General features: G+C 37.2%; 1 protein-coding gene across 4 annotated transcripts in view; it reads left to right on the top strand.

Moving 5' to 3' along the window:
* The first annotated feature begins 1750 nt into the window (after positions 1-1750).
* The window catches only part of HNRNPD (heterogeneous nuclear ribonucleoprotein D), a 17363-nt gene continuing 2707 nt past the window's right edge, over positions 1751-16406 (top strand). Inside the window, exons 1-7 of one of the 4 annotated variants that reach the window (XM_066385480.1) lie at positions 1754-2279; positions 4076-4132; positions 13644-13812; positions 14405-14566; positions 15538-15669; positions 16094-16193; positions 16306-16406. The exon at positions 16306-16406 is cut by the window's right edge and continues 46 nt beyond it. In XM_066385480.1, the coding sequence (XP_066241577.1) occupies positions 2047-2279; positions 4076-4132; positions 13644-13812; positions 14405-14566; positions 15538-15669; positions 16094-16193; positions 16306-16406 (954 nt within the window). In that variant the 5' untranslated portion in view covers positions 1754-2046. Of the gene's footprint in view, positions 2280-4075; positions 4133-13643; positions 13813-14404; positions 14567-15537; positions 15670-16093; positions 16194-16305 lie in introns of all 4 variants that reach the window. The other 3 variants (XM_066385481.1, XM_066385482.1, XM_066385483.1) reach the window with 3 other exon arrangements.

The following is a 16406-nucleotide window of genomic DNA, read 5'->3' as shown; positions in this document are numbered from 1 at the left end:
TCTCCTTAGCTAGTATTCTGACTGAGGGCTACAAACCTGAAATCACCAACAGCTGATCTAAGATATTTCTTCTTGGCATTGCCTGTGTGTGATCTGCTTAATACAGGAATTCAGTGTGTATATGTATATACTTTTTAGTTTTCAATTGCAGTTGACATTCAATTTTATATTAGTCTTGAGTGTACAGAATAGCAGTTAGAAATTTATATAATTTATGAAGTGATCCCCCCATAAGTCCAGTACCCACCTGATATCATACATAGTTATTACAGAATTATTGATTATATTCCCTATGCTGTACTAATAGGATTCTATTTTTAGGACGTTTTCAAGAATTTGAGCTGTACTCTTGAGTTTTAATTATTCTGTAATGCAAATTTTGCTAATTTAGTAATAAAATTAGATATTTTCAATCTTCCTTTGAGATTTTTAATTGGCATCCAATCAAACAAATTCACTTAATTACATAGGGGATCTCAAACCAAATATTTACAATCTTTAGTTCTTTACTGTATTTTGCATTAGTTTTTGTTTCTCCAGTGCCTGAGCACATGCTAAACAGGCAAATAATTATTTGTTGACTAAAGCAGTAGCTAAAAAGTATATTTTCTTCTGGGTGTACTGCAGGAAGCTGCAAATCCCAAAGCCCAAATAACCCAGTTTTCAGCCAACGCATTTGGGATTTCTAATAGGTCTATTAAAGAATTTTAATGTTACCCTGCATGAAACGCCTAGCGGTGTTTAAACACACACACACACACACCCCACACATAACAAACTCAAACCTTGTAAAGATGATTCACGGTATTTATATATTACAGTAAGTAGGACAAGAACTAGAAATCATTAAGTTAAATGAACCTTTGGTTGATCTAACACACTTTCCAACTCAATATTTTTAAAGAATCGCGGTAGGTTTTAGGATCTTCAAATAAAACAAGCAAAGCAAAACAATCACTGCTCCTTAAAATGTACAAGTTACCTGTTTCTTTAGGCGAAAACTTTCAGGAGAAAGCAAGCAAAAAAAAAATCTTACTTGGAAAACAAATCTTAAAAGAAAAGATCCTAAATCGTCAGCGGTCTCAGCCTGCCCGCCCATTGTCGGAAAGCGCGGCGGCGGCGGCAGCCGGAGGACCTCAATGTCACCGGGTCGAGGGCGATTAAAGCGGGCGGAAGAGCTGCGGCAGTCCGTGCACGCGCGCAGCCCGTCGCGGGGTCTCGCCCAGCGTGGGGTGAGCCGGGAGTCCCCAGGCGCCGCTCAGGACGGAACCGGAGGCAAAGGGACTGCAGCTCAGGGCGGCCTCCTTTCTCGGGCTGGCACTTCTAGGACACAAGGAGCAGCTGCTGCGAGCTCCACGGCCCCAGCGCAACGCCGCAGGCGCACAAGGCACAGTGGCCGTCCGGGAGGTACTACCACACCCCCGCCCGCCGCTGGTGGGTGAGCGGAATCCAGGAACCCTCGGGAGGGAGGGGGCAGAGGAAGGGGCACTTCTAGCCGCGCCTTCGAAATAGCGCTCCTTGTTCTCGATGGTCCCCGCGCGGCCGTCTAATCGAACGCCACTTCCGGTTCCGTTTAAAGGCCCCACGCTGTGCGGCGCAGCGCGAGCAAGGAAAATATAAAAAGGAGCGAGAGGGCGGGACCGAGGAGGAAAAGGAAAAAAATAGCGGTAGAGGGGGCGGGGGAGGTGCAAAGGGCGCGCTCGCGTATCACGTGACCGGGACGCGCCGTTCTTCCGTCGGCCATTTTAGGTGGTCCGCGGCGGCGCCATTAAAGCGAGGAGAAGGCAAGAGCGGTCGCCGCTGTTTCGTATTCTTTTTCAGTGCAGTCGAAGAGAGCGGGAGTACGCGCTGCGCGAGAGTGGGAGGCGAGGTGGGCAGGCCAGGGAGAGGCGCAGGAGCCTTAGCAGCCACGCGCGCCTTCTCTGTCTTGTTGTGTGCCTCGCGCGGTAGAGCGGGCGCGCGGCAGCGGCGGGGATTACTTTGCTGCTAGTTTCGGTTCGCGGCCGCAGCGGGTGTAGTCTCTTCGGCGGCGGAGGCAGTAGCACTATGTCGGAGGAGCAGTTCGGCGGAGACGGGGCGGCGGCGGCAACGGCGGCGGTAGGCGGCTCGGCAGGCGAGCAGGAGGGAGCCATGGTGGCGGCGGCGCAGGGAGCATCGGCGGCGGCGGCGGGAAGCGGAGCCGGGACCGGGGGCGGAACCGCGGCCGGAGGCACTGAAGGGAGCAGCGCGGAATCGGAGGGGGCGAAGATCGATGCCAGTAAGAACGAGGAGGATGAAGGGTGAGTAAGGGGCGGCCCGGGATAGCCAGGCCCAACTAGTTCCCCCTCCCCCTCCCTATTCCCCGCCATTAGGCCTCGTTCCCGCTCTCCGCCCGCCCTCCAGGTTCCCATGCAGCCTCCTTGCACTGTTATCACCTTCTTTACGTTGGGATCCCTGGGGCTTTTATTTCTTTTCTCCTGCCTGCTGTGGCCCCCTCCCCCATCACACACGTTTCCACCTTTAGCCATCACCACGCTGCTCCCCGGCCCGCCCTCCTTCCCTCCCTGCCACGGGTCTCCTCCCACCGACTTAGCCGCCAGGATTTTTTCCCGCCTGTCGAGGGTACCTTTTTTTCTTTGCCCTCTATCGCTTCCGTTCCCTTTTTTTTTTAAAGTCCCGGGCATAAAAACACAAACATACAAAAAGCTTTTCTGCCTGAAAAACTAAGGTTTATTTGGTTCGAGTCACTTCATCCGAGAGACGATACGATTGTATTATAAGCACATGCTTTAGGGACCGTGTAGGCTTCCACCTGTGCTCCACCCGTTTTGGCTTCAGGCCGATTTTTTTTTTTTGCTATTTTAAGTAAGTTTCTTTTCGACCTCTTCGGTGTTCCACTGTACGCTGTCACTCAATGGCTTGCTTACAGTCCCTACTTTTCAGTCGAGGGAGCAAATTGAACTAGATGAAATTTCCCAAGCCGCCTGTTGGTTCGCTGGTTTTGCTCCACGGGCTTTGGTTAAGTTCCTTGTCCGCGGGGCCTGCACTTGACTGGAGCTCCTCTACCTCTGCTTGCGGGCTGCCCTTCCCCCCACCCCGCCGGGTTACACTAACCGCGCACCCTTTTCTCGCTCTCAGCTATTGGGTTCCCTAATTGTTCGTACAGATTATACTCTTACCTACTTTCCTTCTTCTCTGCAATTTCCATTTTTACCAAACCCTTTTTTCCCTACCCAGTGCCCAGGATCCTTTTTTAGTCTCTCTTGATTTCTCCTTCCCGCTCTTATCCACTGTTAAAAGAGGCCCACTAGCCTTTCAAAATTGGACAAATTCTTTATTATACTCTGGCGTGACTTTTTTTTTTTTTGCAGGTTTTTAAGTAGTAACTTGCGTCCCCCAGTTGGAATTGGTTGTATACATTATTTAAAGCTGCAATTAATATATTGAAATGCAGCATTTGGGAGCGGGACCACAATACAGGAGTTAGCAGGAGGGACTAAATCGGGGTTCTTGGTTGGGTTTTCTTATTCCCGTTACTACTGACCTTGTGTTAAGCTTCCAATCCTTTTTGTTGTGTGTGTGTGAATTTATTTCACTGTACAAGGAGGAAGGTGTTGGAAGGTAAAAGCAGTTGGGAAGGAGCACAAGATTTAGAGGGGGGGAGAGAGAAGAACTTTGGAGTGTAGGATTTAATCTTGGCCCAGACAGATTTGTCTGGCTGTTCTGCTGATTGTGCTGACTTTGGGAGAGGAGGTGGGATAGGAAACTAGGTTTTCTTAATTAATATTGAATGATGTATAGTTTAATTTAATAAAGGAATGTGTTAAATATTTGGAAACTTAAGCCTTTAATATTTTGGTTTTCGTTTTCTGAATTCTGTTCTTTGGGCAGAGGCACCAAAATGAGTAATTGTATAACTTGCTGTTTGGGGCAGTCTTTGTTAGCCCCGATTTTTCAAATCACAAAGCAGCTGCCTTTGTGTAGTTATCTACTGTTGAACTGAAGTGTAAATGAATTAAAAGTTTTTAACCCTAACAATGTCAAAAACTAAAACTAGAATTTTGATTGGTTGCTGTACCGGTTGTTAATTCCCTAGCCATTCAAACTCCTCCCCACGACACACTGAAGCAGCGACGGCACAGCGGGAAGAATGGTAAAACTTTTAAATTTTATTTCTGTATTATAAAGGTTTCAGTAGTCATAACTTGCAGAGGCTGTGTTTTGGTTGGTTGCCCATTGACTCCCCAGGAAATTCTCGACATTAGTACAGTAGGATATCTTGTACCTGGGATATAAAACCTTTTTAGGCACTTTGAGTGATCTTTGGGCAAAACTAATGCCATTACATGGTTTTTGGTCTGTGGTAATGCATGTAATTGTGGCTTGGCTAATTAAAGCTTAATATAATTAGTAACGATATTTTTTACCTATGCAAGAAAAATACTGTAATTTTAAATTTGATTTGTTCTTAAGATATATTTTTGGAATTTTCTATTTAGTGCTAAATGTGAAGGTTACTTGATACAAAATCTTGGTGTTTAAAATGTCTTGCATGTTATATTGAAATATTCTGGAGATATCAAAAGTAAAGCAATTTTTATTTTTCCCATTTAAAAATTTTTATTGACTGCTGAAATGATATTTTGCATATATTGAGTTTAATAAAGTACATTAAAATTTTTCCTATTTTACTTTTTGCTGTTTTTTTTCCTTTTCATTGAATGTTTTGGGGTGACAGGTTAACAATTATACAGGTTTCAGGTGCAAATGCAAAAGTTTTTAAAGTGGCATTGTGTATATAGATAGGTATTATGCAAAAATGTATGTCTTTTGTCACCAAACTTATTTATAAACATAACTTGAAGAATTGGGCATGTACTGGTCAGAGGTGCGCTGATGTGGCTTTCCACTACAGCTCTTAAATCAGATTTTTAACTTGTGTGGTTTGGCTGGAATGTTAATTGTAGTTGGTTGACATGTGTTCACAATTGTATGGCTTCTTTTTGGAAGGCTGGTAGATCGAGTATTCTTTATATTCCTTTTCCCTAAGTGTCAGTCTTTAGGATTATATTGGAGTTTTCCAAGAGTTTTGTATCCACTACGAGTAGAATATAGAGGGCCAATTTGTAGACGGTGACTTATGTGTGTACAAATTACATTCCATTTTAAGAGTCCAATTGGGATAACCTTTAAGTTTTATATGAGTTTTTATTACTGTATTCTCATGCACTGAAAACTGTCCAGTTTTATATTGGCGATAAAGCAGATTGGCAGCAAGTCTAAAGGGCAGAGTGAGAGAAGAGACTGGGGTCAGGGTTTGACATACAGAATAAAAATGTTTCTGATGAAAAATACCTTCTCGTACTCTTATTTTCAAGGCTAATAGTGGCAAACTGAGATTCAACCATAACTACTTGACTTTTACTTCATTCTATAGTTCAAATCTTATGTAAGCAGTTATTTTCAGTAATTTGAAAGGACCATAAACTTACATTTGAAGGTCACTGTTTTTACTCTTACAGAAATTATACTTACTCTGCTACCTAATACCGTGTTTCCCTGAAAATAAGACAGTGTCTTATATTAATTTTTGCTCCTAAAGACGTGCTAGGTCTTATTTTCAGGGGATGTCTTATTTTTCCATGAACAAGTCATTGTTGAACAAAAAATCAACATTTAAAATTCCATCAAGAATTTCTTGTGACTGTTTCCATGTACAACAATCTACCCTGTTTCGCCCAAAATAAGACAGTACCTTATACTAATTTTTGCTCCTAAAGACCCGCTAGGTTATTTCTAAGGTTGAAAAAATTGCACTAGGTCTCATTTTCAGGGAAAAAGGGTACTATATACATACCTTTATAAGTTTTTTGAGTGACCTCAAGAAAAATGGGCAATTAAGTTTATAGTTTACAAATATTTTTAGATTCTGACCGGTTATTTGGCTTTTTAAAATTACTACCAATCACCCAGCCTCATCCTGTTAATATTTTTTTAACTTTCTGAACACAAAAAAAAAATCTCAAGACAAACTTCTGTTTGGTGTCTGCACTTGCTACCCTGTTTATTCTCTGTCTCCCAGTTTGAGGGACATTGGGCAGCAGTTTTATAATAATAGTTTCAGTAGTGGGGATAAAACTGCTTACTAGAAAAGCATCTAAATTTAATTTCTTAAACATACTCCTGAATGTTTTTCTTTTAAGTTTTAACTTAAGAATTGATTTGTTTCATCCTAGAATACTTTAAAAATAAATTTGTTGTAGATTTTAAAGTTTTTTAAAAATCTGAATATAAGAATAAACAGCTGCTTTAAGGAGCGAATGCCTGTTACGTCTATTGGGATGTTTCCAAAGTTTACTGTGGACTTTTAGAATAATTTTTCCATATTAAAATGCCTTCCTGAGTTCACCTCATTTTAATCTTTCCAGCTTTAATATCTTTAGTTTTTACTTAGAAGCATTTGCACTGGAATTTCCTGTTTTGTATGAACTCATGTTTTCTACAGGGCTGCAGTTCTATTAGGTAGATACTTAAGAATTAATGTCTCGCAAAATATACATGCCAGGTAGCTACCTGGAGTCAGTTTTTAAAAGTCATTATCAGCAGAAAATTGTAATACTGTATGGTGTTAGACAATTTTACAAGATAGCACATTGACTGGTCTGCATTGGATTGGGGAGGAAGCAAAATACTAGGCTCATTTAGTTATTGAAGTAAATCAATACTGTTCTCATTAGTGTATAAGCTCAAATGTAATTCGCCTGTTGGGGAATTTTGTGACCTGCTGTAGGTTGTCACCTGTTAATTTTTAAGAAATGTGACTACATGTGTTTTAAATATTTGATATTGTAGTCTATACCTTGGTGTTTTGGGGACATTCTGGACACATTTTGCTTTGTGAAACAATTTTAAAGCAGTCTCACGTCAACTTGATTGGCCTTTGATTCAGTAAAGGTGGGTTTACTGGAAAGTTGAGAGCCTGGGTAGATGGGTCTGAATTAGCATTCTTTGAAATCTTTGACAGATTTCCGGTGTTAAATTTGCAGAAATTGATGCCCCAAATCTGAGGTGATGAACATATAAGGAAGGGATATTAAATTCTCTCCATTTCAAATTTTTATCTGTTATGAATAGGGCTATGTGATTAATCTGACCTTTTGGATTTGGAATTGGAGAATATCATTGAAGTGTTTCAGTGCTCATTTTTAAAATTAATATATGTATTTGCCTTAAGCCAGTTTATTTCCAAGTCATGTGACATCTATAAACTGTATTTACTGTGTAGTTTTAATATTGCCTGAGTATTCTGTCATCTCTAAGACTGCCCTAATAGAAGAAAGTTTTGAGTCTACTATTGGGATTTATGGCCAACATGTAGGCCTTATTTTGACCTTCGGGTGATATATTCCATGCTTGAAAGCATTTGAAAAGGAATAGAATAACTTTTTTCTATCCTACTTAAAGATGTGCACCTCAAATGTGTACAGGTTCACAAATGGAGTGAAACAACTCTGTTAGTTCAAAGTTTTATTTCACTTTAGTTCTGCTTCAACGTTTTAGTAGATAGGGCACTGAACTGGATGCTGGAAGCGTGGGATCTGTTTCTGTTACTTCACTTCCAACAATGTGGTCTCAGGTAATATAACCTGTTTGTTACTTGGTTTGCTGATCTATGTGTTGGAAACAACGCTCACCACAGGAAGATTGACTACGTAGCTTGCTTTCATAGCTTGTGTGTATTTGTCCTGTGTCTTAATAGTTTACCAGTGGTTTACTCCTGTGGAGTAAAGGTAAGCATGTTTTAGTTTCTGGAGTATTATATTGTACATTGGAGCTAGACATTTAAGACTTTGGGGGTGGGGCGGGGCGACTCTTGTTACTGGCGGTGGCAGTGTTTGGCCAATAATCGAGGTGATAGTTTTAAGTATTGGGTCATGTTCTGTAAACTCCTGCTTACCTAAACTTGAAACTATCACAAAGCCCAAATAATTAGGGAAATCCCCTCATCCCCCTTTAGTCTCGTGAGGAAGATGAAAAATTATCAGCAAATATACTCAAAAAGTAACCAACAGAGAATGTCATGGAATGAATCTTTTGTAATTTTTCCCTTATATTAAAAAATCAAAACATTGCAAGATTCTGAGATTTCATCAGTAAAGGTAAAAATCATTTTCTGAGTTTAGTGTTGATATCTCAATTCATTTTCAATAGAAATCTTTATAGAATTGTGAATGTGTAGCAATCTCAGTTAACCAGAACTTTAACCTCTATGTTAAGGAAACCCTAGTCCTTAACCGCTAGGTAGATGGGAGTTTAACTTATAAAGCTGGGAGTTTTATTTTAAAAGTAAAGATACAAGATGTCATTTTTGCCTTGGAATGAATGAACAAAAAGGGAGATTTGGGGTTAAACATTTAAAGTTTATTCAGAACCTGTTTGTTATGTTTATTAACTATTGTTTTCAACCTAGTTATCTTTTAGTCATTTGGGTTCATTCTAAAGTATAAAGTCATGAGATTTAATATACTGGGCTAAAGAAATTAATATTTTTTAATGACTTGTTAAAAGTTTGTCAGGCTATTTCCAAAGATACTTTTTTCACAGAATCTAAAATGTGATTATCCTAATGTGATAACTGTCTAGTCACAAAAGGAGAATCCAGCCCATCCCTTTTATTATAGGTAACTGGTGGCTTTAAAATCTATAACTTCTAAGGAGAAAACCATTAATGCTTTGGTGAGAAGATGTCATTATACTTAAATGTCATTGTAGGATTTTAAAAGAATAATTACAATGATAAAATACCAGGAAATTTATTTAAAGAAGGGTTAGTGGTGTGCTTGAGTAGTGTTACTCTAAAAGGTGACAGTGATTGGCTAGCTATGTTACATACTTGAAATATAACATTTACATTCTGTTGTATTTTATAAACTGTCAGAACTTGTTATGCAATCATGTATGAAGATCACGATTTGTTCTAAAGTTTCTGAAAGTTACAGAATGGGGGAGGAGTCCCTGTACTCAAAATAATGGTGCTTATTATTTTACCTTAAATGAGGTGTTTCACAGTAAAGACTTATTAGGGAAAGTACCTTGAAATAAAATACCGTTGGCTTTTGAATCTTAACCCTAATGACCTCAGAAGTACAGAGAATAAGTTCCTTGGATGGGAAAAAGGTATTAAATCAGAACATTTCCTACACGCCAGCTCTGCTCCATACACGTATTACCTTTTATATTTTGAAATTATTCCTTACTAACATTAAGTGGTGTTCATGTTAAAATGCAGATAGATCATCATATGATTTGGAACTACACTTTAGAGTCTTAGACAACCTGATTTTCAGTTTGTATTTTTTTAATGTGGAATACTTATAAATTTCTGAGTTAAGTCTGAAAATAATCGTAGGATCATTTATATAAAATCATCCTGCCCTTTTCCCCTTAATGTTGGAAACTTCATATAGCTCAAGTAGATTTAAATTATGCCATTAAGTAAATAAGTTACTTTATTAAATTATAGATTGTACTCTACCAATTCTAAGTAATAACTTATTTTTATTGAGCACTTAGTATGCATCAGACTATGTTCTGTGCCCCTTTATTCTGTTCATTTAGACCTCACTTGCAGATTTGTGAGGTAGGCTCTTGGTCCTTTTTTATTCCTTCTACAGATGTGGAAACAATCAGAATTTTTTTTCCCCTTGGGGGTCCCAGTTAGTGAGTGGTGGAGGCAATATTTAAACCCAGGTATTTTGATTTACTGTCTCTAAATTTATGTTCTTTATAAAGTATGTCCCACAGCCTGACCTGTGGTGGCATAGTGGATAAAGCGTCGACCTGGAATGCTGAGGTCTTTGGTTCAAAACCCTGGGCTTGTCCAGTCGAGGCACATACAGGAAACAACTATGAGTTGATGCTACCAGCTTCTCCCCATTCTTCTCTCCTCTTCTCTCTGTCTCCCCCCTCCCTCCCTCCCTTCTCCCCCTCTCCCTCTCCTCTCCAAAAAAATCAATAAATAAAATATGTCCCACATAACAGCCTAAATCCTAAGTGACACTGCATAGCATTTAGATAAGTCACTTATACTGGGTTATATAACTTTATGCCTGTCATTTAGTGCTATAATATGGTATAAAATCAGTATCAGTAAAAGCAAGGAGATTTCAGTTGAGTAGATGTTTTAAATGAAGACTGTATTGCCTTTGGGATGCTAAATAGCTTACAGGTAGGATTAAAAAGTTAAATTTTGTTAATACTGTATGTGAAGTCCTACATTTTAATTGGGATAATTGATTTATTTACAACTAAGGATCAGATTTTAAACTATTGAAGCATTGGGGGCCCATTTTTGTTGCTACTTGAACAAATCTTTTGATGTATAGTAGTTTTAACTTGGCTGCTTAGCATTTTTTGACATTCTACCTGTACTTCATAAAGTGTTTGCACATCTCTGCAGGAGTGACACCAACTTGGAAGTCAGTCTTTGTATTCAAGGCAGCAGAGGTAATCTGGATGGACAATAGGTATTGTGCTTTAAGCAAGATACAATAATATAAAACATAGAAAATTTAAATTAGTATCATCTTCTATCATAATTTGAGGGAGAGCATATCAGAGAGCTGGTGTCCTATAGAGGCAAAGACATTCCCATTTATCTAGAATTAAGATGACATACCTTACTGTACCATACTATGACATTTTGGTGATGGCATATATTTAATATTTTCCAGACATAATGAATTTGGTACAGTTTATAAGTTCATTGTAGTATATTTACCTGTCTGGTAGTTCATTGTATAGCAACCTTCCTTGATTAGAACAGAATAGGAAGTTCTTTTTTGCCTACCAAATGGTAATATATTTGCCTCAGAAGAGCTACTAAGGCTTTTACTCGAAGATTGCTACACAAAATTTGGAAAATTTGAGTGCCACCTACCCTACAAAATGTGTGTGTGGGGGGGTGATTTTAAAACAGCAACTGGTGGTTAACCTGGCAAAAATGAAAAATAACCTGTTAAAATAGTGAAGACATGGTATACACTAAGTGTATTAATAAATAGCTCTCTTAATTTCTGAAGAGCCGAGCCTATGGACATGCTGTAGTAGCATAATAGGGATGACTGGACCCATACAGTATCAAATAGTAATTACTATATTTAAGAAGGGAGAAGGGTGATATGATGTAAAGCAGCCTTTATTCCAAATAATTAACTGAAGGTTCAACAATGGGGAGAGGTGTTAGGGAAGGCTGGCAGTGTCTTAAGGAAGGTGGAATATTTGTCTTGCCTTCTTTAAAGGTGCTGGGATGGCTGAAGTTACACTACATAATTTGCTCTAAATTTTTGAGAAATAGTAATTGATCTTAGGGAATATGTAATTATAGTTGTCCAGAATACTTTATATTCTGAATAAATGATTTGATTGATTAGGATGGATAGCATCTTTAGTGACTTTTTCAGTTCTAAGATAGACACATTTAACTTGTCTACCAAACACTGTTAAAGGTGGAACTGTTTTGGGAGAGCACTTTATAGGGCTAATTACTTAAGAACAATCCCTATTCTGTAAAAAAATAAAAAAAGCCATTTATGGCTTCTGAATAATAATAGAACATGCCTTGTTCTTGGTGTTATAAATTCTTTGTAATTGTTTTCTGTTTTATGATTTAAGGACATTTAACCCAGTATAAACATTGCCTTGGTTAAATAAAATTAAAAATAGTTGTGTCTCACATACAAAAGCCTTATTTTAAAAAGCTAAAGTTGAAAGGCAAAATTCTGTGTCTGGTATGTTCCAGTTTTTTCAGGCTGAAATAATTTCAAATTTAAATTCGTGAAAATTTCTGTAATAACAGAAGTGATCATTTAATTTCAACCTACTTGAACTTGTTTCTGTTCTGGAACTTGCTATGGTGAGCAAGAGGTCATTGCTTTACCAGTCAGTTTTCTTTCTGATTTTTAAAAAAATAGTTGTATCCTCACCTTGAAAAGGGTAAAAGGTTGGTAATAAACTTGAATCTGTGAAGGAAGTACTTTGGATATTTAATTTAAAAAATAAGGTGTTTAAGGCAACTTAATTGACTAGAGTTGGATATTTTTACAAGGTATATTTAAATGAAAGAAAATGTAATTGGAAATACCTCAACTTTTTTTCCCCCATGTAATTAGCAATAAACATTAACAATACCTATATACCATGGGTGTTTTTATGTTCATTTGATAGAAAATACGAAAAAAGGTTAATAAGGGTTACTTAAAGGATGGAAATTTTAACAGAGAAAGTCCTGAAAGTTCAGTGTATAAAAGATAACCCAACTTTAGAATACATGTGTGAGATGAAAGCCTAATCTGAAGTGGGAGGCACAGTGTATGCCTAACGATTTCTTTTCATTCAAAGTTAACTTAGTAGAAGTAAAAACAAGTTTATGGGTGTAAAATAAGATCAGTAACACCTCAGTTAATCTGGCATCTTTAGGGAGAAACAGAATCAAGATCTTATTCTAGGGATAAAATTGGCTTTTTATTGCAAGAATTGGCTTTAGTGGCAGTATCATAAAAGCTCACCAAGATATTGATGTTTTCTGCTTTAATTTGTTTCCAGAGCTGGAAGTTAGTACCACATTCCTGTCCCTAGCCCAACCTACCTGAGTTATAAAAATGAAAAATTATTGAGCAAGGATAGTTACACTCCCATGCTGAAATTTTTAGCATTCACATAACAAATTCTGACAGTTTACCCTTAAAATAAAAATCTCCAGTCCTGTCTCTTTAAAGGGTAGAAGGTATATATTAGCTCTTTGGGGGTGCGGGGCGTAGGGTGCAGATCTAAAAAGGATCAAGAATTGCCAGATCTGCGATTAATGGCCTTTTGCTGTTTAAAAATAATTCACCTAAATTTTATTTTTTTGGAATATATATTTTTGGTCTTAAAATATCTTAGTTTCCACTTAACACTGATCACTTTCAGCATTTTGAAGGTTTAAATATTTATTGCTGGTTAACTGAGGTTCTACTGTAAATCATCTGGATTAATTAGTAGATTGTGCTTCAATGGATAATTCTTTTTGTTCACTGAATTGTTTACATGATTACTTTTGTTTTTATTAAGAAATCTTAGCACATCAAAAAACTGGTTTACAACTTAATTGTGAGACTTAGAATCTTCCATTTTATGTGCTAAGAGTTTTATGCTAAGAGTTTTAATGAGCAAACTGTTTAATAAAAAGCTTCAGCATAGATATGCTGTCACTGATCACTGGAGGCTGCATAGCCTTTTTACAATTACAATGAAGATTTGGAAGAGAAATTTGAAATTAAAATTTTGTTTTACTGTTACCAATATTTAACTAAAATAATTTAAGAAAGACTTAATATACAGTTTTTATTTTGGGGATATGTTGATCTTTGCCAAGTCAAGAGACTTAATCCTGCTGCTTGTTCACTATCTTGTAATTACGCAGGCGCAGCAGTGTTAAAGCAAAACTTCCCAAAACTGGAGTGTAGGGTAGTCTTGATAATGTGGTTATGTAGGAGGAATGACATTTTCATAGACTGCCCAGTAAATTGGTGCAGTATGAAAAAAGATTGTTGTGAATACTTAAGGCAAAGTTTAATTTTATTTATTTATTTTTAGCATTTTAATATTGCTTTTTGTCTTTACAGGAAAATGTTTATAGGAGGCCTTAGCTGGGACACTACAAAGAAAGACCTGAAGGACTACTTCTCCAAATTTGGTGAAGTTGTAGACTGCACTCTGAAGTTAGATCCTATCACAGGGCGATCAAGGGGTTTTGGCTTTGTGCTGTTTAAAGAATCGGAGAGTGTAGATAAGGTAGTGTGTTACATGTTCCAATCGGTTAATAATATAAAATATGTGGATAGTTTGATAAAAATAATTTGCCCATTAATGTATGATTTCCCCTTTTGCAATAATATGAAGAGATACAGTTCTTGCCAATACAGTTTATGAAGAGTCAGATTCAAGAATTGTTTACTGTGCCAGCTAATATATTTATTTAAATTAAAATTTAAATATTGAGACTCAAAGATGACTACTTAAAAGGATGTGCTATGACTAGTTTATAGAAGTACAAATTTTTTAAATTTGCTAGGCAAAAAACTTTGAACTGAGGCATTTTGTCTTGGACTAAGGGGAAGGTGGCAATCATGCCTATATTGTTGACATTTAAGGTGATGGTTTCTAGTTACTGATTTGTATCTCCTGGTTCTTACTGACCTTTATGTTTAAATACTGGTGTATGTTAGTTGGTGTCACATCACCACAATTGGACAGTTTAGTTGAATCATGAGCCAGTTGGCATATGCCTAGCCTTCACTATATGAATTTAATTACTTTTAAGTAAGTTAATAGTCTCTGAATTTAAGATATACATATTTAAAATTAAAAACTTCAATTTTCTTAGGTCATGGATCAGAAAGAACATAAGTTGAATGGGAAGGTGATTGATCCTAAAAGGGCCAAAGCCATGAAAACAAAAGAGCCTGTTAAAAAAATTTTTGTTGGTGGCCTTTCTCCAGATACACCTGAAGAGAAAATAAGGGAATACTTTGGTGGTTTTGGTGAGGTATGTGATAATGTTTTGACCCAGTTTTTTGTTTTGTTTTGTTTTTTTTCCCAAATTAGTGTAAACATAATTGTCACATTAAGAGTTTTACAAAACTTTGTATTTTTGACAGATTATGCAGTTATTTTTTACAGTAAGGATATTGTTAATACTTTATTAGCAGAACTTTGAAAGTTAGATTATTGCTTTTTTTCTCATTTATTCAGGATCTATATGCATAATACTGCTGTGCACAGAGTACACAAAGATGAAACAGAGCATTATCTTATGAAATTTACCAGATTAATAGAAGAAAGAAAAATATAAACAACATGAGGAAGAAATCCAGATTGGATTACTTGAGATACAGAAGGAAATGGTTCAGTTGAGAATAGGAAAGGAATGAATTAAGAATAGAAGTTCTTTTATGAATTAATGGTTTTAAGCTGTGAAATATGTGCTGGTGGGCCACAATTATAGCCTGCAGATAACTTTGCTTGATTCAAACTGAATGCATGTTTGGTTGTTAATATTTAGGAATGGAGATATTTCCTATGAAAATTTGAATAGCTTTCCTAAGTATTTGTAAGAACTAGCAACATTGGAACTGCTTTCTTGTGTGGCTACAGCCTTCTAAGATGAGCAGCATTTTCCACATTTGGGCTCCAGTTTTCCCTGGTCCTCATCACTCCCCATTTTCTCCTAGATGCAGTCTCTGTTACTGTTCTTTTTAAAATTGTTTTCTTCTGCTTGTTCTCGATAGGCATTTGAGTTTGTGACCCTTGAACTAGGCAGCAAATACTAGTATCCTGTGAAGCTTGTTTTAGACATTTTAGGTGGAGTGCATATTCTAATTAGAATTCTTTTAAAAGATTAGAGTTAGATCTTGAGACCAAATATATGTTTTCTTTGTGCACTTTTACTCACTAAATGTGTGTTTTTATTGTCAGTAATATGCAAACTAAGTATGAAAACTTATTTTTTGATATCAGGTGGAATCCATAGAGCTCCCCATGGATAACAAGACCAATAAGAGGCGTGGTTTCTGCTTTATTACCTTTAAGGAAGAGGAACCAGTAAAGAAGATAATGGAAAAGAAATACCACAATGTTGGTCTTAGTAAAGTAAGTTAGTTTCCATTTCATTGTAGACTTGTAAAACTAGCTTTTGTAAAGAGTTTAATCATAGTTTTCTGTAAAGACTTCATTTGGCATGCTTGTGCTTTAAAGACGTTTTATTGGCACCTTGTTCATCAAAGTCATTGTTCACCTCTTTGCTTTTATTGGGCAGCAGGAGGGAAATGTTGAAGTGATTTTTTCTTTTTGGCTAGGCTTTACCAGAAGATTTTTTTTGAGAAGTAGGATGTAACAACATAAACAAATACCTTTATATCATCAGAAGTGACTATATCTAATTACTAATGGTTTTAGTTGATTAAACAGATTTTAAGAAAAGTATCAAATTAGCCAACTGTATTTTAGACAGTATTGGCTGTTCTGGTTAGTATAAGCTTTATTTTCTTGATTTAGTATACCTTTTCTCTTTTAGTGTGAAATAAAAGTAGCCATGTCGAAGGAACAGTATCAACAACAGCAACAGTGGGGATCTAGAGGAGGATTTTCAGGACGAGCTCGTGGAAGAGGTGGTGGTAAGCTAGAGCATAAGTTTACTCTATCTTAAGCTTTTCTGCTTTTTAATTATCCTGAAGTAAAGATCTTTGCTGATCTTCTGACTTTAGTGAACCTATTAATGTGCTGCAGGCCCCAGTCAAAACTGGAACCAGGGATATAGTAACTATTGGAATCAAGGCTATGGCAACTATGGATATAACAGCCAAGGTTACGGTGGTTATGGAGGATAT

The sequence above is a fragment of the Saccopteryx leptura genome, chromosome 5 (assembly GCF_036850995.1).
Source record: "Saccopteryx leptura isolate mSacLep1 chromosome 5, mSacLep1_pri_phased_curated, whole genome shotgun sequence".
NCBI classification, from domain to species: Eukaryota; Metazoa; Chordata; class Mammalia; order Chiroptera; family Emballonuridae; genus Saccopteryx; species Saccopteryx leptura.
The sequence above is the reverse complement of the archived record's forward strand: the minus strand, read 5'-3'. Positions and strand labels throughout refer to the sequence as shown.